General features: G+C 41.7%; 1 protein-coding gene across 1 annotated transcript in view; it reads right to left on the bottom strand.

Moving 5' to 3' along the window:
* LOC126194633 (T-complex protein 1 subunit theta) overlaps positions 1 to 27,685 on the bottom strand; it is a 123,622-nt gene that overhangs the window by 2,036 nt on the left and 93,901 nt on the right. The window contains exons 6-8 of the mRNA XM_049932801.1: positions 27,410 to 27,655; positions 14,367 to 14,570; positions 3,071 to 3,307 (exon numbers count right to left, since the gene is read on the bottom strand). Of these exons, the coding sequence (XP_049788758.1) occupies positions 3,071 to 3,307; positions 14,367 to 14,570; positions 27,410 to 27,655 (687 nt within the window). The remainder of the gene's footprint in view (positions 1 to 3,070; positions 3,308 to 14,366; positions 14,571 to 27,409; positions 27,656 to 27,685) is intronic.

The raw sequence follows: 27,685 nt of genomic DNA, 5'->3' as shown, positions 1-27,685 counted from the left end.
GGCCAAAAGCCAACACTTAACCTTGCCTTTTCCAGTTCATGCATCTGCCCGACTGTATCGCTCCTCAACAACCCCTAACCCTGTTTACACCACCAGGTATTCCTTACCTTCAATTTGCCTCTCCCCCCCCCCCCTCCCCAGCTCTCAATAACACAAACATCTCAAAGGAAGACAGAACAGTCATATACAACCCTGAGAAATATCTCAATTAAGCAGTCTAGCTGCAATCTAGTTGGCCACAATAATGTGGCTACGCAGCCATGTGTGTATTCTATTAGATCTGAAGGAGGGTATCATCCAAGAGCTCATTAACTTTTTCTGTTCCACTCACACGCCGTTAACCACTGAACACCTCAATCACACAGTGCGTTGTTACCTCTGCTCCTTCCATTATTTACATTCCATCAAAAACAAATCTTCATGCATTTTTCGTGAGAATACTCAATGAACTAAACAAGTAGGATATTTCAATATGATTATACAATTTCACAAGTTTATAACTACATAATGAAGGCAAAAAACTTAAGATAAATTGTAACTTGCACATGAAAACAAGTTTACCTTAGAGCCAGTTACAAATTGCTGCTTCACATAGTTACCAGTAGGGATCTCTCTCCTGCAGATAGCTCACACATTTATTCACTATCCAATGTGTATGGATTCAAGATAGTGACAATATCACAACAAAAAGAATTTGTTTTTGTCGTTTCAACAGGAGCAATCACCTTAAAGCTGTGCAGTATGATTTTTGTTGATAGTCTCTCAGTACCTCTTACAGTTCACAAAATTTGACCATGGCACCAGCAGTTACAAGACAACGGTTGTTTATGTAAGAGAAAATCCACAGGCTGTTTCCGTGTACTTGTTGAAGAAGCAGAGTGCATTCAACAGTGTTTTGGGTAGGATCCATAGAAGTCTACTCATCCTGCCAGTCAAGAGTTAGCCATTCCTCATGTGTTGGGTAGATGCATTTTGTAACAACATTTGTTTTTCGAACTAAACATTTCAATTGCTAAAAGGTCTTCATGTATAGAATTTTGCAAATACATTCTGGGCGCAGAAATGGAGGACAGCAACTTCCCTTCACATTTAATGTTCAATCATAAGACTGTTTCATTGAAGTGGAAAAATGAACTGGCGCAATGAAAGAATCTGAAAAACACAGCAACCACACACCACAGTCAACATGAGTTACACTCTCCAGAGCTTCATATGTTTCATGAGGAAATATTTGCAGCCCATTCTCTTTTGCAGAAAAAATACAGGAATCACGTACCAGATTATATTGGAGATCATGCAAGAACATGCTGAAAATTTCAGCTTTCAACAGGAGGACCACCACACTATCAGAAGTATGTAAGAGCATTTCTAATAATCACCTGCCTCAATAAAGTATTGTTGGCCTCCAAAATTGTCTGACCCCCTCTCCCTCCCCCTCCCACTCACTCTATAGCAACAGCAGTGAATGCAGGAACACCAGGTGTGCTCATTCAAGTGTGACATCCCCCTGGATTTTTGTCATGTGTCAAGTGGAGGCCATCATCAACATTTGTAGAAGGTAAATGAAAACTTTCATACTAAATTTAGATATAACAAATATCACAGGGTTGTAACTGCAGGCTATAGAACATTTACTCGTGCAGTTTCAGATGGTTATTTTGAAAATAAAAATTTTGTAGCCTCATTTGTTAGTTAAAATTTACCGTACGTTTATATCTTCACTCACATAGAAGATTAGTCTAGTGGAACAAGATAAATCTCTTTGAAACACCCTTTATTTTACAATATTGATACAGAAAATTCTACTTCTTGTGCAGAAACAGATGGAAACAGAGAGATGCAAAAATGGCTAGCTGTCAAAAAGAGTGTAGAAGGAACCCCTAATTCCTACAGCGAGAAAATTTTACCTTTTTCCATCTACCGCAACTTGGTGAATAGATTTATGTATATCCACTATTATAAATATTCTCATGCATTTTGTGAGAGATTAATTGTTTGATGATTTCTTGTTCTGTCTCTTCTTGGATTTGTTTGTTTTGTATCTAATCATAAGCAGTTCTCAATCAAAATCCCATTATTGTTAAAGTATTTCCACTTTTTTTAAAAAAAATCAAACTCATCTCTCTCCCATTCTTCTTTCCCTTCATGTGTAACTCTAATAAGAATTTGTAAGGTTTAAATGTCAGGCTTGTCATCAAATATTTCCTACATTTATCTGTTAGCACTTCCAATAATATGATAGTAAAACTTTCTGGAAATATGGTAAATCGCCCATAGGTATTAAATACTAGATCAAAGAAGTTTTTACTTTCTATACGTCAAGAACTTCAAGTATCAATCTAAAAACAGTGCTCCATCAAACTGGGATTCCAGTGCTTCAGTCACTTATTACTAGGGACAATTAAAGTTACAACTTCAAAGTTACAACTATCAATTTAAAAAATTAAGTCACACAATTATTTTTCTGTTTGTTTGCGCAAAATCCACAGCTGTGATTCATTACACATAAATTGAATGTGGAGGGGGAGAAAGGAAAGGGGAGGGAAGAGATTAATGATGTCAGTTGCATCGGGACATTACGTGGAATCAGCAGCGATGAGTGAAAACGAGTGCCGGACCAAGATTCAAAGCTGGATCTCCTGTTTTGAAGGCAGGTACATCAACCACTGCACAGTGGCATTATTTTTGAGGACCTTTTACAAGATATGTGCATAACTTAGCACCTTCCGAGTGGGGATTTTAATTACCAATGAACCATAAAGTTTAACATTTGGACAACTCTTTTTCTAGTGATTTTAAAGTCATATTGATAAAGTGAAAAAAAAGTATCCTAATATAGCCCATCAGAGCCATGCTGACAGGGGGAATGATATGTGAACATTTTCCTAAAATTACTGATCCATTTTCTGTAAACAGACTTCCCATTAATGTGTAAACAACAAAATAATCTCTTAATGCAAACAGTTTAATACAAGTAACATATGCATGAAAACACAATAGCAACTCTCAGTACTAAGCACAATGTCCTTCAATAAGATAATAGATAAAAAGTACTCAATCGTGTAATTACCTCAATGTCAAATCCATGATTCTTTTTTCCTTCTTCATGTGCAGCATACAGTTTTGAGACAACTTCACTTGACTTCACACCAGAATTTTCTGCAAGACATTTTACAAAGGTTTCCAATGCAGTAGCAAATTTTTTAATGGCATATTGCTCCAAGCCAGGTCGAGTTTCTGCAAAAGACGCTATTTGGCGTGCAAGTTCTATTTCTGTTGCACCTGCTCCAGGAACAAATCTTCCATCCTAAAGGGACAAAATTAGAAATAATTCTTCTCAGCATACAAATTTACTACAATACTCTCTTATTTAAAAATTATGAGTAGGAAACCACAGCTGGCAAGTACAGCAGATCAATATTGACCTAATGTCATTAATTCATATAACACTAACACTCACTCACTCATGGATGTCATTATTCAACATCTGTTTCTTACATTATTTTTCAGAGCCCATAAAGCTACATACTAATCACTTAGCCACATTCTTTGCCTTTTTATTAAGCCACAATTACTAATCCTAAATTCAATTTTGACCAGTTGAAGGGATACAAGCTGATCATTGGATCCCAAAAGTCTTAAGTCTCAATTCCTTCCCAGTGACACTCAAACAACAATATATATTATTGTTGTCAAATGCGTTCCCCACATTCATAAGACATATGCAGTCATGTAGCCTCATAGTATCCCTCAACATAGCATCGTTTTGCTAACCTGTTTTGTTTTGTCATTGTACTATCATTGCCTAGAGAAAACTACATGGAGTACATTAATTGCCTTCTCCATCAGAGCTGTTTTACCCAAAAATGTAAACTGCTCTACCATAAACTACTCTGCCAGTAACCCCAACTTCTTTGAAAAACCTTTCTTGTGTACCCAAGACCCTCACTGTCGGGTAAACCTATGTCGCACTACCCTAAAAGTGTTTTCACTGATAACTATTTTTCTCAACTTCAGATCTAGGCCTGACAATAAAATTTGTCCCAGACAGTCTACTCTGACAACTCACATCAACCACCACCACCTCATGGATTAGGCCTTAGGCCTGTTCTGACTGACCAAATCGAGCCTGGGTGCTTCCACACCAAAGGCAGTGATGATAACCATTCAGCTACAGAAGTCATCACCATACCTCAATAAAATTAAACTTTACACAAATACTGAGTAAACATACCATGGCACTAGAAATAATTCCCATTTAAAATGTAGAAATTTTTTACATTCTAAATAATCACGTCCACCTGTAATAACAACGACTGTACTATTGTACATATAAGTAATTCTTTTCATCTGATTTTACGATAAACTTGTGTAATTGATGTTCTGATTTCATTTCTTTTTGTTTCATGCCATTATGTTAAGAAAACTGTATATAAACTTCAATGTGAATATTAATGTTTATGTCAAATGTCAAGTAATATTGTAATAGAATTGAAATGTAACAAATGTTGAAACTGTTGTAAGATGTTTAAAATTTTAACTGTGCATCTGGTCGATACTTAGGCAATGTGTTAGGATACATAGAATGCAAAACCTCAGGTGAATACCCATTCTGTCAGGGAGCGGTAAAAGGTGCATGGCAGGCGAGCGCGGGAAAATGCCCGCGGGCACTGCACGGCATAACGGGCACAGTAGTAGTTGGAGTTTGGCACTGGTTTGAGCAACACTTTCTGGAGCGAGGAGACACTCCTGGAAGACATAGCTTCACTGAGCCTCGGCTATGCTGTTCCAAAATTCCATAGGCACTAAATGGAAAAGTATGGCGATGCTAAGAAGAATTAAAGTGCCAATACATCAAGAGCCATAGCTGTGGTTGTATGCGTGCTCTGTGCTTCGCCATCATCTTGCCACCAGCCAACCGCCACATCGATTCTAGCAGGTTGAAACTTTTAGTACTGTCTTTGTATGGATCAGAGAGTGAACTGTGTTTGTTCGGTGGAATAATAACCTAAATTTTACCAGAACTTTTCTATTATTTAATTATCCTCACAACTAACCTAGACAGGGTCCCTTTCCAAATGTTGTGCAATCCGAGTGTCCCGAAATGAAAATTAAAAATTGTGTTAATAATAATTATTTGCAGAACTAGATATATTAGAATGGTGTTTAAAGAAATGTTGCTCATTTAGGTACTTTGCCAATCAAAGTGACTTATCCATTTCTTGTTCCATTTCACAAGTACCTTAAACAATTAAATGAAACAACAAGTTCACTGTAACCGCTATGGCCCGCACAAAGCAAACGGCCCGCAAGTCCACCGGCGGAAAGGCGCCGCGCAAACAGCTCGCCACCAAGGCGGCGAGGAAGAGCGCCCGCCACCGGCGGCATCAAGAAGGCCCACCGCTACAGGCCGGGCACCGTCGCCCTGCGAGAAATCAGGCGCTACCAGAAGAGCACAGAGCTGCTCATCCGCAAGCTGCCGTTCCAGCGCCTAGTGCGCGAGATCGCCCAGGACTTCAAGACCGACCTGCGCTTCCAGAGCTCCGCAGTCATGGCCCTGCAGGAGGCCAGAGAGGCCTACCTCGTCGGCCTCTTCGAAGACACCAACTTGTGCGCATTCCACGCCAAGCGCGTCACCATCATGCCCAAGGACATCCAGCTCACGCGCCGCAGCCGCGGCGAGCGCACCTAAACCGCGCCGTGCACGCAACAAAAACTGTATGTACATCAACTACTGGCACAAATGTATATCTATCTGCATATTTTATAGCATTAACCAATGTATTACCCCAACCTTTAGGCAGCTAATATATGCAACATGCAATCTTAAGACTCCTTCCCATGTAAATGTTTCCTCTCATATAATCACTCTTTTCTCTCTCTCTCTCTCTCTCTCTCTCTCTCTCTCTCTCTCTCTCTCTCTCCCTCTCTCTCTCTCTCCCCCTTTCACACACACACACACACACACACACACACACACACACACACACACACACACACACACACACACACACTTTTTCTCTCTCTCTACCTCTCCTTCTGCCTCCAGCCCCTCACTTCACATCTGTTTATTAACCCCAATCAAAGAGTGTAATGTATGTATGATTTTTCTGTTGTAGCCAATATGATCATTGTAATTATAGTCTGTAACATTTCACCTAATTGTTATCAATAAGTATGAAGTTTAAGCCATTTTAACATTTCACCTGATTGTATAAACGAGTACGAATGTTTGCTGTTTTAACTTGTCAGAATTGGATTTATATACCACCTGACTTCCCCCATGAACCATGGACCTTGCCGTTGGTGGGGAGGCTTGCGTGCCTCAGCGATACAGATGGCCGTACCGTAGGTGCAACCACAACGGAGGGGTATCTGTTGAGAGGCCAGACAAACACGTGGTTCCTGAAGAGGGGCAGCAGCCTTTTCAGTAGTTGCAGGGGCAACAGTCTGGATGATTGACTGATCTGGCCTTGTAACATTAACCAAAACGGCCTTGCTGTGCTGGTACTGCGAACGGCTGAAAGCAAGGGGAAACTACGGCCGTAATTTTTCCCGAGGGCATGCAGCTTTACTGTATGATTAAATGATGATGGCGTCCTCTTGGGTAAAATATTCCGGAGGTAAAATAGTCCCCCATTCGGATCTCCGGGCGGGGACTACTCAAGAGGACGTCGTTATCAGGAGAAAGAAAACTGGCATTCTACGGATCGGAGCGTGGAATGTCAGATCCCTTAATCGGGCAGGTAGGTTAGAAAATTTAAAAAGGGAAATGGATAGGTTAAAGTTAGATATAGTGGGAATTAGTGAAGTTCGGTGGCAGGAGGAACAAGACTTTTGGTCAGGTGATTACAGGGTTATAAATACAAAATCAAATAGGGGTAATGCAGGAGTAGGTTTAATAATGAATAAAAAAATAGGAGTGCGGGTTAGCTACTACAAACAGCATAGTGAACGCATTATTGTGGCCAAGATAGACACAAAGCCCATGCCTACTACAGTAGTACAAGTTTATATGCCAACTAGCTCTGCAGATGATGAAGAAATTGATGAAATGTATGACGAGATAAAAGAAATTATTCAGGTAGTGAAGGGAGACGAAAATTTAATAGTCATGGGTGACTGGAATTCGTCAGTAGGAAAAGGGAGAGAAGGAAACATAGTAGGTGAATATGGATTGGGGGGAAGAAATGAAAGAGGAAGCCGCCTTGTAGAATTTTGCACAGAGCATAACTTAATCATAGCTAACACTTGGTTCAAGAATCATAAAAGAAGGTTGTATACCTGGAAGAATCCTGGAGATACTAATAGGTATCAGATAGATTATATAATGGTAAGACAGAGATTTAGGAACCAGGTTTTAAATTGTAAGACATTTCCAGGGGCAGATGTGGATTCTGACCACAATCTATTGGTTATGAACTGCAGATTGAAACTGAAGAAACTGCAAAAAGGTGGGAATTTAAGGAGATGGGACCTGGATAAACTGAAAGAACCAGAGGTTGTAGAGAGTTTCAGGGAGAGCATAAGGGAACAATTGACAGGAATGTGGGAAAGAAATACAGTAGAAGAAGAATGGGTAGCTCTGAGGGATGAAGTAGTGAAGGCAGCAGAGGATCAAGTAGGTAAAAAGACGAGGGCTAATAGAAATCCTTGGGTAACAGAAGAAATATTGAATTTAATTGATGAAAGGAGAAAATATAAAAATGCATTAAATGAAGCAGGCAAAAGGGAATACAAACGTCTCAAAAATGAGATCGACAGAAAGTGCAAAATGGCTAAGCAGGGATGGCTAGAGGACAAATGTAAGGATGTAGAGGCTTGTCTCACTAGGGGTAAGATAGATACTGCCTACAGGAAAATTAAAGAGACCTTTGGAGAGAAGAGAACCACTTGTATGAATATCAAGAGCTCAGATGGCAACCCAGTTCTAAGCAAAGAAGGGAAGGCAGAAAGGTGGAAGGAGTATATAGAGGGTTTATACAAGGGCGATGTACTTGAGGACAGTATTATGGAAATGGAAGAGGATGTAGATGAAGATGAAATGGGAGATAAGATACTGCGTGAAGAGTTTGACAGAGCACTGAAAGACCTGAGTCGAAACAAGGCCCCGGGAGTAGACAAAATTCCATTAGAACTACTGATGGCCTTGGGAGAGCCAGTCATGACAAAACTCTACCATCTGGTGAGCAAGATGTATGAGACAGGCGAAATACCCACAGACTTCAAGAAGAATATAATAATTCCAATACCAAAGAAAGCAGGTGTTGACAGATGTGAAAATTACCGAACTATCAGTTTAATAAGTCACAGCTGCAAAATACTAACGCGAATTCTTTACAGACGAATGGAAAAACTGGTAGAAGCGGACCTCGGGGAAGATCAGTTTGGATTCCGTAGAAATGTTGGAACACGTGAGGCAATACTAACCTTACGACTTATCTTAGAAGAAAGATTAAGAAAAGGCAAACCTACGTTTCTAGCATTTGTAGACTTAGAGAAAGCTTTTGACAACGTTAACTGGAATACTCTCTTTCAAATTCTGAAGGTGGCAGGGGTAAAATACAGGGAGCGAAAGGCTATTTACAATTTGTACAGAAACCAGATGGCAGTTATAAGAGTCGAGGGGCATGAAAGGGAAGCAGTGGTTGGGAAAGGAGTGAGACAGGGTTGTAGCCTCTCCCCGATGTTATTCAATCTGTATATTGAGCAAGCAGTAAAGGAAACAAAAGAAAAATTCGGAGTAGGTATTAAAATTCATGGAGAAGGAGTAAAAACTTTGAGGTTCGCCGATGACATTGTAATTCTGTCAGAGACAGCAAAGGACTTAAAAGAGCAGTTGAACGGAATGGACACTGTCTTGAAAGGAGGATATAAGATGAACATCAACAAAAGCAAAACGAGGATAATGGAATGTAGTCAAATTAAATCGGGTGATGCTGAGGGGATTAGATTAGGAAATGAGACACTTAAAGTAGTAAAGGAGTTTTGCTATTTAGGGAGTAAAATAACTGATGATGGTCGAAGTAGAGAGGATATAAAATGTAGACTGGCAATGGCAAGGAAATCGTTTTTGAAGAAGAGAAATTTGTTAACATCGAGTATAGATTTAAGTGTCAGGAAGTCGTTTCTGAAAGTATTTGTATGGAGTGTAGCCATGTATGGAAGTGAAACATGGACGATAACCAGTTTGGACAAGAAGAGAATAGAAGCTTTCGAAATGTGGTGCTACAGAAGAATGCTGAAGATAAGGTGGGTAGATCACGTAACTAATGAGGAGGTATTGAATAGGATTGGGGAGAAGAGAAGTTTGTGGCACAACTTGACTAGGAGAAGGGATCGGTTGGTAGGACATGTTTTGAGGCATCAAGGGATCACAAATTTAGCATTGGAGGGCAGCGTGGAGGGTAAAAATCGTAGAGGGAGACCAAGAGATCAATACACTAAGCAGATTCAGAAGGATGTAGGTTGCAGTAGGTACTGGGAGATGAAGAAGCTTGCACAGGATAGAGTAGCATGGAGAGCTGCATCAAACCAGTCTCAGGACTGAAGACCACAACAACAACATACCACCTGAAGTACACACACATATATTGACACCTCAAAACAAACACCTCTAAATGCTTAAAGCAATTATTCTGCAATAATATAGTTATGTATATTCTTTGCACTTTGGGATTATGTCTTCACTTCTGCTATACGAACCTTGCACCCAGCTGATTCCAGACGCCATATTTGTTTACAAATGTGGCAGTACACATGTGATGTGTTACGACAGCAAAAGGAACCTGTGATCACTGAAGGTACTGTAGTTTACTTATTTAATGTTTACCATTAGATATCAGTTTAATTTTTCGTCAAAAGTAATCCTAAACCATATTCTGAAATAGCGTCTCGTTTCTCCACTAGGCAGTGCCACAAGTTCCTCCAAAATCGTAACACAACACACACACAAATGTAATACTTACTAATGTAAATCCACCCGATGATGGAGGTTTAAACCTTCGAAACGCGTCGTGGAAATAAATAAAACGGTGACTGGTAACAGTGAACTTGTTGTTTCATTTAATGTCAGTAACAGTCACAATAAAGCCTAACCTAAAAATGTTCGCATTTAAAGTTAATCTGCCCAGTCAGGCAATCAAGGCTATTTTCGAGTACAAAAACAGTGCAGAAAAGGTCGCAATGACAACACAACACATACACTTCAATAGGAATTGTCTCAAGAATAACGTCATCCCAAATTATGTCAAGATTGACATCAAAACAAACACAACTACTGCGAAGAAAACACCGGAAATCGCACGAAAACTCTGGGTGAAAAATGAACTGAAAGAACTTTATATTAAAAAACAGATGTTCAATACACAGCTTTATAATGCAGAATTACAGTTGGGAAAGTTGCTTCATAGATTAGAATATGATTCCATAACCAAAAGAGTCAAAGAGTACACTGAGTTCATCGTACAGAAAACGAAAACTACACAGAAGAGAAAACAAGCCAATCTTATAAAGCAACAATTACCTCCCAAACCGAACCAAAACAGCCAAAAGAAACACACATTCTACACACCCTTCCTCAACAACACGAACATAAAATTCACTGCAGAAGAAGAGGCACTACTCTGCAAAGGCTTAAAACACAATGTTCAAGCTCCGCTGGATCAAAAGAACCAAGAAAAGCTCATCACTTGTGCAACACAGATCTCGACCATCGCCTTTAAGAAGCAAACTGACAGAATATCAGCCTGCCACAAAATTAACGAAATCATTGAAAAGGAAATTGCAAAACCTTTCCCAGCATACAAGAAAAGAGAAGAAGCCCTTACACGTACCATTAAGACTAAATTAAACGTGAATAATGCAATAATTGTAAAAGCTGACAAGGGCAACACAACTGTTGTAATGGACAGAACAACATACATAGAAAAAACTTTAGACTTCTTCCAAACCAGCAACATAACTGAAATACATAAAGATCCAACAGCCAGAATACAAAAGGAGAATTAACACATTTCAAACAACATTAACTTCCTACTCACCATCCAAGAAGCAAGAAACATTGTAACAATGAGCCCACAAGCACCTTGCCTTAGATCACAACCAAAGATCCACAAAAACGGGACCCCCATCAGGCCCATAGTGAACTGTAGGAACAGCCCAACATTCAAGCTCAATAAAATACTCTTCAGAATTCTCAAACAAGCATACACATTCAATAATGAGAGAACACTTAAAAACACAACAGAATTTACACAATATGTCAAAAACATATATGTACCTGATGGAGCCACACTTGCCTCATTTGACATACAAAACCTATATTCCTCTGTGCCAATAGATCCCACACTACAGATAATTAATACCAACCTGCATAAACACAAAAATATCCCTTCAACTAACATTAATGAACTAATGGACCTGCTTGAATTCACACTTTCACACAACTATTTTAAATTTAACAATAAAATCTACCAACAAACAGATGGTCTGGCAATGGGCTCAAATCTTTCCAGATTGCTAGCAGAAATATTTATAAGTAACCTAGAAGACAAAATCCTGAATTCCAATCACCACCTCCTCAAAAATATCATCTACTACTACAGATATGTAGATGATACCATCATTTTAATCAAAGGCACTAAAGATGACATCAGTGAGTTGAATCAGTTTTTCAACAACTCCCATGAAAACATAAAATTCACAGTTGAACACCAAAAAGACGACAGTATAAATTTCCTAGACCTTACCATTAGAATAAAGAATAACAGACATCAGTTTGAAATTTATCGGAAGCCTACAACAACACATACCACAATCCACAACTCCTCTTGCCACCCCGCAGCACACAAAATGGCAGCATTCCGGTACATGATTAATAGAGCTATCCAACTACCACTCTCAGAAGATAAATGTGATCAAGAAATTGAAATAATGAAACAAACAGCTATTGAAAATGGTTATAACAGCTCCATAGTAGACACCCTAAAACACTCAATAATGGCAAAGGAATCACAACACAAAAAACAAAAAGAAAATAACATCTTCCATACAATCCCCTTTCTGGGTAACATTTCATACCAGATTGCCAATGCCTTCAAACGGAAAGGCATAAGCATATCCTTTACAACAGACAACAAGATTGGACAGAAGTTACCCCACAACATCGGCACATGACACCCACTTCATCACACAGGTGTGTACAAAATTGAATGTTTGGACTGTGACTGCTTCTACATAGGCCAGACAGGCAGATCATTTGAGATTAGGTTCAAGGAACACATGGCAGCACTAAAAAACAAAAAATATCACACATCAGCAATAGCTACCCACCTGCATGAAACAAAACACCATGTTAACAACACAAGTATTAGCATCTTACACATCCAACCAAAAGGCAGAAAACTAGACATCCTTGAAACACTCCAAATATACAAACATCAAATGAAACAACCAGAATCTATCTTAAATGACAAAAAGGACAATATTTACAATAGTATCATCTCCGTTTTCAGCAACTGCCTACACTCATAAAAATGCGCACACACACACACACACACACACACACACACACACACACACACACACACACCTAATATTTACCATAAATATTTACAGCTGCCAAGACTACAAGAGATTGACCTCATTCACAGATAATTCATCACACCAACAGCTTGTACCCCTTGTCAGCTTAAAACTGTATGTACATCAACTACTGGCACAAATGTATATCTATCTGCATATTTTATAGCATTAACCAATGTATTACCCCAACCTTTAGGCAGCTAATATATGCAACATGCAATCTTAAGACTCCTTCCCATGTAAATGTTTTCTCTCATATAATCACTCTTTTCTCTCTCTCTCTCTCTCTCTCTCTCTCTCTCTCTCTCTCTCTCTCTCCCCCCCCTCTCCCTTTCACACACACACACACACACACACACACACACACACACACACACACACTTTTCCTCTCTCTCTACCTCTCCTTCTGCCTCCAGCCCCTCACTTCACATCTGTTTATTAACCCCAATCAAAGAGTGTAATGTATGTATGATTTTTCTGTTGTAGCCAATATGATCATTGTAATTATAGTCTGTAACATTTCACCTAATTGTTATCAATAAGTATGAAGTTTAAGCCATTTTAACATTTCACCTGATTGTATAAACGAGTACGAATGTTTGCTGTTTTAACTTGTCAGAATTGGATTTATATACCACCTGAAGTACACACACATATATTTGACACCTCAAAACAAACACCACTAAATGCTTAAAGCAATTATTCTGTAATAATATAGTTATGTATATTCTTTGCACTTTGCGATTATGTCTTCACTTCTGCTATACGAACCTTGCACCCAGCTGATTCCAGACGCCATATTTGTTTACAAATGTGGCAGTATACATGTGATGTGTTACGACAGCAAAAGGAACCTGTGATCACTGAAGGTACTGTAGTTTATTTATTTAATGTTTACCATTAGATATCAGTGTAATTTTTCGTCAAAAGTAATCCTAAACCATATTCTGAAATAGCGTCTCGTTTCTCCACTAGGCAATGCCACAAGTTCCTCCAAAATCTTAACACAACACACACACAAATGTAATACTTACTAATGTAAATCCACCCGATGATGGAGGTTTAAACCTTCGAAACACGTCGTGGAAATAAATAAAACGGTGACTGGCAACAGTGAACTTGTTGTTTCATTTAATGTCAGTAACAGTCACGGTAAAGCCTAACCTAAAAATGTTCGCATTTAAAGTTCCTTAAACAATGGAAAATTCAGAATGGAGTGTAGCAATATTATGAAAAGGAAAGTTGCTACTCACCATACAGCGGAGATGCTGAGTCGCAGATAGGTACAACAGTCTTTTTGCTGTGTGTATCTGCGACACAGCATCTCCACTATACAGTGAGTAGCAATTTTCCTTTTATCAGTTGTTAAAAATATTTATATAAAATTTTGTAGGCTGCTCCCTATTTAGTTCCAACATATGTTGTATCCTATAAACAATGTGAGTACAGTATCATCAAACTCCTATTCCTTTGAGTTATTGTTAAACGAAGGACACTTTTTCCTTTTCTTGGAACTGTGCAAAGAGTTCAGTCATAGGATCATTATTACATGCACACACAAGTACTTCCGCTTTTAAAATCCTGACACTCGTACCCACAACTACTGTTACTTCACCACATGCATTAGGGCTGATAATAACACTAAATCTGATATATAACTCTTAGAGATTACAGCATTTGAGTCTGTGCTTAAGTCCACAAAATAAAATCAATTAAGGTAACAGTATAGCTATCACAACTCTAAAAAGCAAGAAACTAAAGTATCCGCAAGCCAAACTTACCCTTGTGATGCCCTTGAAGGTATTCACACCATCGTCCACAGCACGTTCTATATCATCCATATAATTGTCAGTTGAGCCACGAATAACAATGGTTGCAATTCGAGACTCTCGTCCTTCTAACTTAAAAACTACTACCGAAGTGTCACCAAGTTCATCAACATACACGTGGTCAGCATACCCTAATTCTTCTTTAGTTGGAGCTGTCTATAAATTTAAAAAAAGTCAGTCTTTGATCATAATTATTATGCTGAATTCATGCTAGCATCGATAAAATACATCAAATAAATCAACATATACCTGCAAAATGAAATGGCAAACTTATGTTTATAAGTAACACCTAGCTGTGTGTACTAGCTGACTGACTACATCAACAAAAAACAGCTACATAACTGTAGCCATTTGTTGAAAATAAAACTGTGACAAAGGACTAATTCCAAGATCTGCTTCAAATCTGAACTGGAATGTGCCAGAATAAACAACAATAAGCCTGCAGTACATACAAGCAACATGCCACAAGCTGATTTTCTTAGTTTGTGCTCCAAATGTTGTTGTTGTTGTTGTTGTTATAGTTATTATTTATGACAAACATCTTTTTACACAGTTAAATATTACAATGAAACAATATAATACTTTGATGCAATGAGCATATACTGCACCGGAAACAATTCATTTCGCAATATAAAGATTCTGAAGGTGGCAGGGGTAAAATACAGAGAGCAAAAGGCTATTTACAATTTGTACAGAAACCAGATGGCAGTTATAAGAGTCCAGGGACACGAAAGGGAAGCAGTGGTTGGGAAGGGAGTGAGACAGGGTTGTAGCCTATCCCCGATGATATTCAATCTGTATATTGAGCAAGCAATAAAGGAAACAAAAGAAAAGTTCGGAGTAGGTATTAAAATTCATGGAGAAGAAATAAAAACTTTGAGGTTCGCCGATGACATTGTAATTCTGTCAGAGACAGCAAAGGACTTGGAATAGCAGTTGAACGGAATGGACAGTGTCTTGGTTTTGGTTTTAGGTTTTAGGGCGCAAAACTGCTATGGTCAATAGCGCCCGGTCTGTGACTTAGGAAATAATAGAAACCGAAAATGGAAAACAGCAGAAATGGGAACGAAACTAAAAAAAAATTGGAGAAACTAAAAGCAGAAAGAAGGCTTAAAATTCCACTACAGAAAGGGGTTGGTGGTCCCCAAAAAAAACTTCCAATGACTGACGTCATTTCACTGTCACTAATAAACTCGAGAACACGATCGGCCGAGCGCGTGTCATCTGCTAAAATTGACGATATATCAGGCGACAGCTGGAGACGGGCGCGTAACAGAGTTAAATAGGGGCACTCAATTAAAAGGTGTCTTACCGTCCACAGCTGAGAGCAGTGGGGACAGAGTGGGGGAGGATCGCCGCTTAAAAGATGTTGATGGCTAAACAGACAGTGCCCTATCCGGAGTCTAGTTAAAATGACCTCCTCCCGACGACGCGTTCGGGAGGAAGAGGTCCAAGCACAAGGAAGAGCTTTCACGTCCCGCAATTTATTATGGGGAAGTGTCGACCAATGTGCGTACCATAAAAGAACAACTCTACGACATAAAGTGCTCCGTAGATCGGTGAAGGGAATCGACTGAATAGCCGGCCGAAGAAGAGAGACTGCAGCCTTGGCCGCTATATCGGCCGCCTCATTCCCACAGATACCAGCGTGACCCGGGAGCCAGAGGAACGCCACCAAAAAGCCCCCCAGGTGGAGCAAGCGCAGACAGTCCTGAATTCGGTGGACCAGAGGGTGGACGGGGTAAAGAGCTTGGAGACTGAGGAGAGAGCTGAGAGAATCTGAGCAGATTACGTACTGTATCCGCTGATGGCGGCGGATGTAGTGGACAGCCTGGAGAACAGCGTAAAGCTCCGCAGTATAAACCGAACACTGGTCGGGAAGCCGAAAGTGATTTGGGGTGGCGCCAACAATATAGGCACTCCCTACACCTAACGATGTTATCGAGCCGTCGGTGTAAATAAATGTGGCGCCCGTCATTTGTGCACATAGAGCAGCAAATGCCCGATGATAAACAAGTGAAGGGGTACCATCCTTGGGAAATCGACAAAGGTCACGGAGCAGGCAGATCCGGGGACGGAGCCAAGGCGGTGCTGTACCCCAAGTTGTCAAGAAAGTTTTAGGAAAGCGGAAGGAAAGAGAATGGAGCAGTTGACAGAAGCGGACTCCCGGTGGTAGTAGGGAGGAGGGGCGGCCTGCATACCCTACATCAAAGGAGGCGTCGAAAAAAATGTCATGGGCTGGATTAGCAGGCATGGAAGACAGATGGCTAGCATAATGACTCAGAAGGACTGCTCGCCGATTGGACAGCGGAGGTTCAGCAGTCTCAGCATAAAGACTTTCCACAGGGCTGGTGTAAAAAGCTCCAGACACCAAACGTAATCCACGGTGGTGGATAGAGTCGAGACGCCGAAGAATAGACGGCCGAGCAGAGGAGTAGACTATGCTTCCATAGTCCAATTTCGAGCGCACCAAGGTGCGATAGAGGCGGAGAAGGACCACTCGGTCCGCTCCCCAGGAGGTACCATTCAGGACACGGAGGGTGTTGAGGGATCGCAGACAGCGAGCCGAAAGATAGGAAACGTGGGAGTACCAGCACAGTTTTCTGTCAAACATAAGACCCAAGAATTTAGCGACGTCTGAAAACGGAAGGTTGATAGGTCCTAGATGTAAGGAGGGCGAAATAAACTCCTTACGTCGCCAAAAATTAACACATACGGTCTTACTGGGAGAAAAACGGAAGCCGGTTTCGATGCTCCAAGAGTGGAGGCGATCGAGACATCCTTGAAGACGTCGTTCAAGAAGGCTGGTCCGTTGAGAGCTGTAGTAGATCGCAAAATCGTCCACAAAGAGGGAGCCCGAGACATCAGGAAGGAGACAATCCATAATTGAATTTATGGCAATGGCAAACAGTACAACACTCAGCACCGAGCCCTGGGGTACCCCATTTTCTTGGGAGAAGGTACGGGAGAGAGTAGTGTTCACCCGCATCCTAAATGTGCGCTCTGCCATAAATTCGCGAAGAAAAAGGGGCAGTCGGCCTCGAAAGCCTCAAGAGAACAGTGTGCGGAGGATGCCTGTCCTCCAACAGGTATGGTATGCTCTCTCCAGATCAAAAAATATTGCTACCGTTTGGCGTTTCCGGATGAAATTGTTCATGATATAAGTGGAGAGAGCAACAAGATGGTCAACTGCAGAACGATGCTTTCAGAATCCGCATTGGGCAGGTGTTAAAAGACTGCGGGATTCCAGCCACCAAGCTAAACGGTAATTCACCATACGCTCCAAAACCTTACAGACACTACTCGTGAGAGAAATGGGGCGATAGCTAGAGGGGAGATGTTTGTCCTTTCCAGGTTTCGGAACGGGAACGACGATAGCTTCCCGCCATCGTCTGGGAAAAGTACTGTCGGTCCAAATTCGATTATAAAGGCGAAGGAGGAAACACAGACTATGGGTTGATAAATGCAGCAACATTTGGACGTGGATACCATCCGGTCCTGGGGCGGAAGAGCGAGAAGAAGAGAGTGCATGTTGGAGTTCCCGCATGTAGAAAACAGTATATTGTAGCTTTCGCGATTTTGAGAGGAGAAAGCAAGATGTCGCACTTCCGCTGCACATTTCTTCGGGAGAAACGCTGGCGAGTAATTTGAAGAGCTTGAAATCGCAGCAAAGTGCTGACCCAATGAGGTAGAAATTGCGACGGGGTCCACTAATGTATCATGCGCGACAGTGAGCCCAGAGACCGGGGAGAAACTAGGCGCGCCTGAGAACCGTCGAAGCCGACTCCAAACTTCCGAGGAGGGAGTGAAGGTGTTAAATGAGCTAATAAAGAATTTTCAGCTTGCCTTCTTGCTATCACGGATGGCGCGACGGCATCGCGCACGGAACTGCTTATAGCGGATACAGTTGGCCAAAGTAGGATGGTGGCGGAAAATGCGAAGAGCACGTCGCCGCTCACGTATTGCGTCACGGCATGCCTCGTTCCACCAAGGAACTGGAGGGTGCCGGGGCAATTCGGAGGTGCGTGGTATTGAACTTTCCGCAGCTGTAAGAATAACGTCGGTAATATGTATGACCATATCGTCGACGCTGGGAAAAAAGTGTCCAATCAGCTTGGGCAAACTTCCAGCGTCGCGGGCGCATATATGGCAGTTGAGGCTGCAGTCTAAGGACACATGGAAAGTGGTCACTCGAGTGTGTATCATCAAGGGTGAACCATTCGAAGCGCCGAGCTAGCGGAACAGTACCGACCGCAAGGTCCAAATGAGATAAATTTGTCGTGGAGGCAGACAAAAATGTGGGGAACCCAGTGTTGAGGCAAACTAGATCCGCTTGGTGGAAGACGTCTAGCAATAGTGAGCCACGTGGACAAGGATGTGGAGATCCCCAAAGCGGGTGGTGGGCATTGGCTCGAATGCCGCGGATATTCCAGTGGATAATGGACATAGGGTGAACACAAAATGGAGGAATGTGACCAAAGTTGCTGTCAACTCAACGACTGCTCAGAGCTTGCGACGGACAGCATGGAATGGCATTCAGCCGAAAGCAGAAGATCCTGGTCCATAGGTTGTTCAGGAGCAGCTCCTGCCACCAGCGATCGGCCGGTTGATCGGCTGCCAGCAGTGCGCCTCGGCGACACAGAAGACGGCCGAGGGCGATTTCCACCAGGTGGAGCTGTAGATGAGACATGCCTTGGCGGAGAAGGAGATGAACTGGGTTTCTTATTAGCCTTCTTGGAAATATGATGTTTAGATGAAGGAGGTACCGATGGTTGTAAAGTTGGGGTACGTAAAAAATCTTCACGAGTATGCTCTTTTTTCGAAGTCTTGGTGTCTGACTTGTGGGCTCGAGATTTAGCAGAACCCGATGAAGGGTGAGCCATAGAGTGGGCAGGCGAAAGTGGTGAGGTTGAACGGGCAATCTTTGCGCTGGCCGTGGTACTAAAGGTGAGGTCACAAGTCTGCATGGCCGCCTCCTTTGTTGGCCGAGGAGAAGCAAGAACAGTGCTGTATTTTCCTGTCTGAGGCACGGTGGGCTGTCGACTGGCGAATAATTTTCGAGCAGCAAAGGTCGACACCTTTTCCTTCACTCTGATTTCCTGGATGAGCTTTTCGTCCTTAAAAACGGGGCAATCACGAGAGGAAGCAGCGTGGTCACCCATACAGTTGATGCAGCGAGGGGATGGAGGTGAACAAGCACCCTCATGGGCATCCTTGCCACACTTAACACATTTGGCCGGATTGGAACAGGACTGGCTGGTGTGATTGAACCGCTGACACCAATAGCAACGCGTAGGGTTCGGGACGTAAGGGCGAACGGAAATTATCTCATAGCCTGCTTTGATTTTCGATGGGAGTTGAACTTTGTCAAATGTCAAGAAGACAGTGCGGGTTGGAATGAGGTTCGTGTCAACCCTTTTCATAACTCTATGAACAGCCGTTACGCCGTGGTCAGACAGGTAGTGCTGAATTTCTTCGTCAGACAATCCATCGAGGGAGCGTGTATAAACGACTCCATGCGAGGAATTTAAAGTGTGGTGCGGTTCAACCCGGACAGGGAAGGTGTGGAGCAGTGAAGTACGCAGCAATTTTTGTGCCTGGAGGGCACCGACTGTTTCTAACAACAAGGTGCCATTCCGTAATCTGGAACAAGACTTTACAGGACCTGCAATTGCGTCGACACCTTTCTGAATAATGAAAGGGTTGACCGTGGAGAAGTCGTGACCTTCGTCAGACCGAGAAACAACAAGGAACTGTGGCAATGATGGAAGAACTATCTGTGGCTGAGACTCAGTGAACTTACGCTTGTGAGCAGACATAGTAGAAGGTGAGGAAACCATTGCGGAAGAATCCCTCATGATTACCGGCGTCTCCGATGGCGTGCTCCTCCCTTGTGGGGGCCCTCTCTGAGGGCACTCCCGCCTTAGGTGATTGTTCACACCTCAGGTCACACCTCCCGACAAACTGACGGAGGGACCAATCGGCACTTTCGGAAGGTATCAGCTCGGGTAATCACCCCTCCCTGGGCCTGGCCGTTACCGGGGGTACGTACGTGTCCTACCTGTCTACCCGCGGCAGGGAATTACGCGTTATCCCGTCACCGGCTACGCACAAAAATGCATGGGTCGGCCTTCAGACACGCACAGGGAGGAAGAAAGAGAAAGGGAAAGGAAAGAAGAGAGGTCTCAAACGCCGCAGCGGAGAAAAGGGTAAAGAGAAGACGTAAGGAAAAGAGAAGGACAAAGGAAGGAGGAAGACATACAAGCAAGGAAGGCGAAGAATGCGGTACATTTACGAGCGTCCGTCTCCGGACGTAGGCACAAACCATACTCCCAGAGGGGGAGAAAGGGAAGGAAAGAGCCAGAGGTGAGAGGGGGGGGGGGGGCGAAGATGGGTGATGGGGAAGGATGCGGAAAGGGAAGGTATGCAGCCCGGAAAGGAAGGAAGGACAGTGTCTTGAAAGGAGGGTATAAGATGAACATCAACAAAAGCAAAACGAGGATAATGGAATGTAGTCAAAGTCGGGTGGTGCTGAGGGAATTAGATTAGGAAATGACATACTTAAAGTATGTAAAGGAGTTTTGCTATTTGGGGAGCAAAATAACTGACGATGGTCGAAGTAGAGAGGATATACAATGTAGACTGGCAATGGCAAGGAAAGCGTTTCTTAAGAAGAGAAATTTGTTAACATCGAGTATTGATTTAAGTGTCAGGAAGTGAAACGTGGACGATAAATAGCTTAGACAAGAAGAGAATAGAAGCTTTCGAAATGTGGTGCTACAGAAGAATGCTGAAGATTAGATGGGTTGATCACATAACTAATGAGGAGGTATTTAATAGAATTGGGGAGAAGAGGAGCTTGTGGCACAACTTGACTAGAAGAAGGGATCGGTTGGTAGGACATGTTCTGAGACATCGAGGGATCACCAATTTAGTATTGGAGGGCAGCGTGGAGGGTAAAAATCATAAAGGGAGACCAAGAGATGAATACACTAAACAGATTAAGAAGGATGTAGGTTGCACTAGGTACTGGGAGAAGAAGCAGCTTGCACACGATAGAGTAGCATGGAGAGCTGCATCAAACCAGTCTCAGGACTGAAGACCACAACAACAACAACAACAACAACAACAACAACAACAACAACGACGACGATGGGAGGGCAAGCTAAAGACTGGAGCACAATTTCTTAAAATGTTTATTAATGGTTCTGTCAACAGTTGCAGTATTTATTAGGTGACTAGTTTCAAAACTTACAGGTTCATTTTCAAGCCTGGCCTACTGAGGCTGCACTGAAAGTGCCTATCTTAATATTAAAGACCGAGTGGCAACACATGCTCTATAAATGTTTCAGGATGAATGAAACAATCCACACATGCCTGTTACCAAATCAAAATTAAACGAAATGTTGAAACTGAAGAACTGGAGCATAATGTTTCACAATATGTTCTTTGGAGGATAAAGAGATTAGTGCTTGCAATCCCGTCAACAATGAGGTCATTAGAGATGCTGCACAAGTTCGGATTTGGGAAGGAAATTGCCTGTGCCCTTTCACAGGAACCATCCTGGCATTTACCTGAAGCAATTTTGGCAAATGGTGGGAAACCTACATCAGGGTGGCCAAACTCTAGTCCAGTGTGTTAACCACTGTGCCACCTCATTCAATTTGGTCTTCAGCTCACAATTGATGTTTTCAGGATTGATAGAAGTCCTCATTTGGTTTGCTTTCAAGCTGGCAACTTCTATTCTCATTTGTTCAAAGATTTTCACTGGAACCAGGTCGTACCTTCTCCATAACTGTCTATGTTCTGGGAAGCATATAGAGAATCTTGCCTACTCACAACAGTCCACATGTCCAAGTAATTTAATTATTCCCAGTGATATTTGCAGTAAGTTGTTCCTTAACTGGCCTTATATCTCCATGCAGTGTACAGGCCTTTACATATCTTAATCCTGTTCTTTCCTTATTCACAGCTACTCCTCAGACTACTAGGTGGGGGTATCACTGCAAGTTTCTGTAGATGACCACTTGTTCAACATGAAATGTTGAGTACCAAACTGGGTACATGTATTCTGTGACAGTACCAGAAATACAGGGTTTCCCGCTCTTAAGGAGCCCCGGGAAACGTATTATAAAAATCTTAATATCTCATAACACATTCTACTGTGTTCGGTTGGTTTACACAAACGCACACACGCACACACACACGCACACTCACTGAAACAAAAATTGTGCACAACATTCCTTTACGACAGAGAAATGAAGGTACATCACAAAAGGTGCTGGAAATCACTTCTTCCACTAGTATACACAGTTCAACAAGTCGCTGTATTTTTGAGAATGTTTCTGCCTGAGTATTGCATTTCACAGAAGATGTTCTCATGTAACTCATCGACATGGCAGCAGCTGTGAACTGTGGCGACAATGAGTTTCATGAGCTGTGTATGGGTCTTCTGTTTAAGTTTTCTGTGCATTATCACTGCAGTGCAGCATCAGACCATTTTTTTTATGCTAGTCACCAGTTTAGTAGATATTGCTTCATGAATTTGTGAAGTAGGTTGGATGATGAGGAACTGACACTTGGCTGGTACCACCAAGATGGGCGAACATGCCACATATCTAAATAGAGTATGGGTGCAGTGGAATCATTTCTTCTTGACACAGAGTGATTTCCAAAGGATTACAGGCCCCATAGTCATTTGACTTAAACCTTGATGCCTGGCTTCTTTCTGTTGGTCACCTTAAAGGTAATGTGTACAAGAACAAACCACACAACATAAATGAGTTACATGAGAACATCTGTCAGGAAAACCAGTCAATCATGCCAAATACTCTGGCAGCAACATTCACAAACATGTAGCACTTCTTGCACTATAGCTTCATTTCTCAACCATAAAGGTATTTCATGTACAAATTTGGTTTCATGTCCTGTTTTATTAAGAATTTTATAATGCTTCTTCTGGGACCCCATACAAGTGGGACACCCAATACACTCCTGATAATCTCATGAAGTGAACTTCAATACACAATTTACACAGCACTTCTTAAATTGAGAGCCCCAGACAAGCATTACTGTCAGGTATTTCAGAGTTTCACGTTTCTAATTCAGTACCAGATCACATCACTTTCAGCGTGCACTTTCACACAATAATCCCGATTTGGTCTGGGAAGTGATTCTTGATGGATTCGCATCTGAAGGGAATGTGGAAAACCATTCTGAGACCTGAACATTGTGGAAGGAGAACGATATTGAGGAGGAGCGCTAATCGTGGGGGCATGGATTCTGTGGACCACTCAAATACCTCTTAATGAAATGGACAGGTAAATCAGCAAGGTTTAGCTGCTGTCAGGTACCGTGACAAGGTCTTGGGACTTCATGTTTGGTTGCTGCAAGATGCTGCGCGTACTGATGGACGATAATGCTAGACTTCATAGAGCACAGTGGTTGATGTTTTCTTGGAAACAGAAGATACTGCAAACATGGTGTGGCCTGCTTGCTCCTCAGAATTGAATCCCATAAAGCATTTCTGGAATGCACTAGGGAGATGGGTTATATCACGTCAGCATCCACTAACCAATCTCCAAACTAGCGAGCAGCTCCGCAGGAAGAATGGGCGTTATTGCCTCAATGTGACATTGATGACGTTTTTCACTGCATGCTCCATCATTGTCAGACCTTTATGGCTGCCAGAGGTAGTCACATCCCATAGTGAACACATTAAACAATTGTCGGAAAGTGTATGCAAATCTGCTAAGTTGGAAAAAACAAAGAACACGTTCGTCTACTGTTCTGCATGTTGCAGTTGTTTACTTTCTGTATTTTTTACACTGTTTCTACTTTGCTATCACCTGTTTATACCATTTTGTGGCAAAATAAATGCAAACCTGCAAAATTGCAAAATTTCCGTTTGTTGCTTTAACTTTGGACACCACTGTCTATGAGACTGCAAACTTCCCTTGCTAACTACTGTTTATAAAATTGCCTACTCCTAGGACGAGTGTGTAGGATACCTCGAAAGGTCACTGTAAATATGTATATTTCATTTCATTGTGCTATCATGTAATGCAGCCTGTTGGGGCTATCCTACCATGTAAACCCTCATGAAGCATGCACATAGCTGCTGTTAGAGTGGCTTGTGTGCCTCAACAATACAGATAGCCATAACGTAGGTACAGCCACAGTGAAGGATTTATCTGTTGACAGGCCAGAAAAATGTTCAGTTCGTGAAGTGAGGCAGCAGCCCCTTTCAGAAGTTGCAGTGCCAACAGTCTGGATGATTGACTGACCTAGCCTTGTAACATCTACCAAAATATCCTCACTGGGTTGGTACTGCGAACCGCTGGCAACAGGAAACTACAGCCATAATTCCTCCCAATGCAGTCTAGTTAAATGATGATGGTGTCCCCTTGGGTAAAAATATTCTGGAGGTATAATAGTCCCCATTCAGATCTCAGGTGGGGACTACTAAGCAAGATGTCATCAAGAGAAATGAAACTGGCATTCTATGGATCAGAGCATGGAATGTTAGATCACTTAATCGAAAAGGTAGGTTATAAAATTTAAAAAGAGAAATGGATATGATGAAGTTAGATATAGTGGGAATTAGTGAAGTTCAGTGACAGGAGAAAGAGAACTTCTGGTCAGGTGAATACAAGTTTATAAACACAAAGTCAAATAGGGGTAATGCGGGAGGCGGTTTAATAAAGAATATGAAAATAGGAATGCAAGTACGCTACTATGAACAACTCAGTGAACACATTATCATAGCCAAAATAGACACAAAGCACACTCCTAGCACAGTAGTACAATTTCCTACGCCAACTAGTTCTGCAGATGAAGAGACTTAAGAAATGTATGATGAGATAAAACAAGTTATTCAAATAGTTAAAGGAGACAAAAATTTAATTCTGATGGGGGACTGGAATTCGATAGTAGGAGAAGGAAGATAAGGAAAAATAGTAGGCGAATATGGAGTGGGTGAAAGGAATGAAAGTGGAAGACGCCTGGTAGAATACTGCACAGAACATAATTCAGTCATCACAACACTTGGATTAAGAACATAGAAGAGACACAAGAATGTTTCAGACTGATTATATAATGGTTAGGCAGAGATTAAGAACCAGAACTTAAAATTTAAGACATTTCCAGGGGTAAAAGTGGATTGACCACAATTTATTGGTTATGGACTATAGATTAAAACTGAACAGATTACAAAAAGGTACAACATTAAGGAGATGGGACTTGGATTAAGTTGAAAGAACTAGGGGCTGCTGGGTTTCAGAGGGAGCATTACGCAACAGATGACTAGAGCAGGAGAAAAGAATACAGTAGAAGACGGATGGGTAGCTGTAAGAGATGAAATAGTGAAGGCAGCAAATGATCGAACAGGTAAAAAGACTAGCCCTAATAGAAATACTTGGATAACACAAGAGATATTGAATTTAATTGATGAAAATAGAATATTTAAAAATGCAGACTTAAATGTTAGGAAGTATTTTCTGAAAACATTTGTTTGGAGTGCAGCCCCGTATGGAAGTGAAACATGGATGATAAATAGTTTAGACAAAAAGAAAATAGAAGTTTTCAAATTGTGGTGCTACAGAAGTATGTTGAAGATTAAAGGGTCCATCAAGTAACTAATGAGCAGGTACTGAACAGAATTGGGGAGACAAGAAATTTGTGGTGCAACTTGGCCAAAAGAAGGGATTGGTTGATAGGACACACTCTTGAGACAGTGATCAATTTAGTATTGGAGGGAAGTGTTGGGGGTAAAAATAGTAGAGGGAGACCTCGAGATGATTACAGTAAGCAGACTGAGAAGAATGTAGGTTGCAGGAGCTATTTGGAGATGAAGAGGCTCGCACAAGAAAGAGTAGCATGGCCAGCTGCATCAAACCAATCTTCGGACTGAAGACCACGTCACCATGTAATATGAAAGAATTGCTAACTGAATGCTTCAGACATGTATGTAATGGCAATTGGAGAGATCTGATCAAGCTGCAAATCATCGCTTGAGAATCATACTGAAGATAGACTATGATCAGTACCTGACACGAGACCTAGTCTGCAATATACTGCTATGCAAATATAAAAAAAATAGTGTTATCTTTAATACACTGTGAAGCTTTCTATGTGGGAATGACCAGCAACAAACTGTCCATTCGCATGAATGGACACAGGCAGATAGTGTTTGTTGGTAATGAGGATCACCCTGTGGCTAAACATGCCTTGGTGCACAGCCAGCACATCTTGGCACAGTGTTACACCGTCCGGGTTATCTGGATACTTCCCACTAACACCAACCTGTCAGAACTCCGGAGATGGGAACTTGCCCTTCAGTATATCCTCTCTTCTCGTTATCTGTCAGGCCTCAACCTCCGCTAATTTCAAGTTGCCGCCGCTCATACCTCACCTGTCTTTCAACAACATCTTTGCCTCTGTACTTCTGCCTCGACTGACATCTCTGCCCAAACTCTTTGCCTTTACAAATGTCTGCTTGTGTCTGTGTATGTGCAGATGGATATGTGTGTGCGCGCGCGCGCGAGCGAGCACCTGTCCTTTTTCCCCCCTAAGATAAGTCTTTCCGCTCCCAGGATTGGAATGACTCCTTACCCTCTCCCTTTAAACCCACATCCTTTCGTCTTTCCCTCTCCTTCCCTCTTTCCTGATGAAGCAACCGTTGGTTGCGAAAGCTTGAATTTTGTGTGTATGTTTGTGTTTGTTTGAGTGTCTATCAACCTGCCAGCGCTTTCGTTTGGTAAGTCACATAATCTTTGTTTTTAGATATATTTTTCCCAAGTGGAATGTTTCCCTCTATTATATTCACATCATTATAAACATAATTAAGTGCGTAAGGAAACCTTCATGTGCAAGTACTACTTGATGTTAACCGGATGTTTTTTAGACTATGAACAATTTCTAATGTGTTACTGTATTATGTTTTGAGAAATGAGTAAGTGCTCTTTATATTATCACAGGAAGAATGTTGAACTTACTAGTCTAGGAAGAGCTGTGGCACCAACTGTTTTGCAAACTCTTCTGATGTCCCATTTGCTGGATAATTTAACAGCCATCATATTATACTTGTTTATGTAATGGAGTGCCATGTCTCCAAACTTTCCTCCGCTTACAATAACGTCAGCACCAGCATCAGCAATGGCTTTTATTTGATTTTCTAATAAATTTTCCTCACCTCTGCTGAACTGCATTAACTCATCAGCTGATTTGATGAGTACAGTGCCCTTAAATAAAAACAAAATAAAATTTCTAAA

Source organism: Schistocerca nitens, chromosome 7, assembly GCF_023898315.1.
Source record: "Schistocerca nitens isolate TAMUIC-IGC-003100 chromosome 7, iqSchNite1.1, whole genome shotgun sequence".
Taxonomy (NCBI): Eukaryota; Metazoa; Arthropoda; class Insecta; order Orthoptera; family Acrididae; genus Schistocerca; species Schistocerca nitens.
Note: the sequence above shows the minus strand (reverse complement) of the source record. Positions and strands in the feature narration are given on the sequence as shown.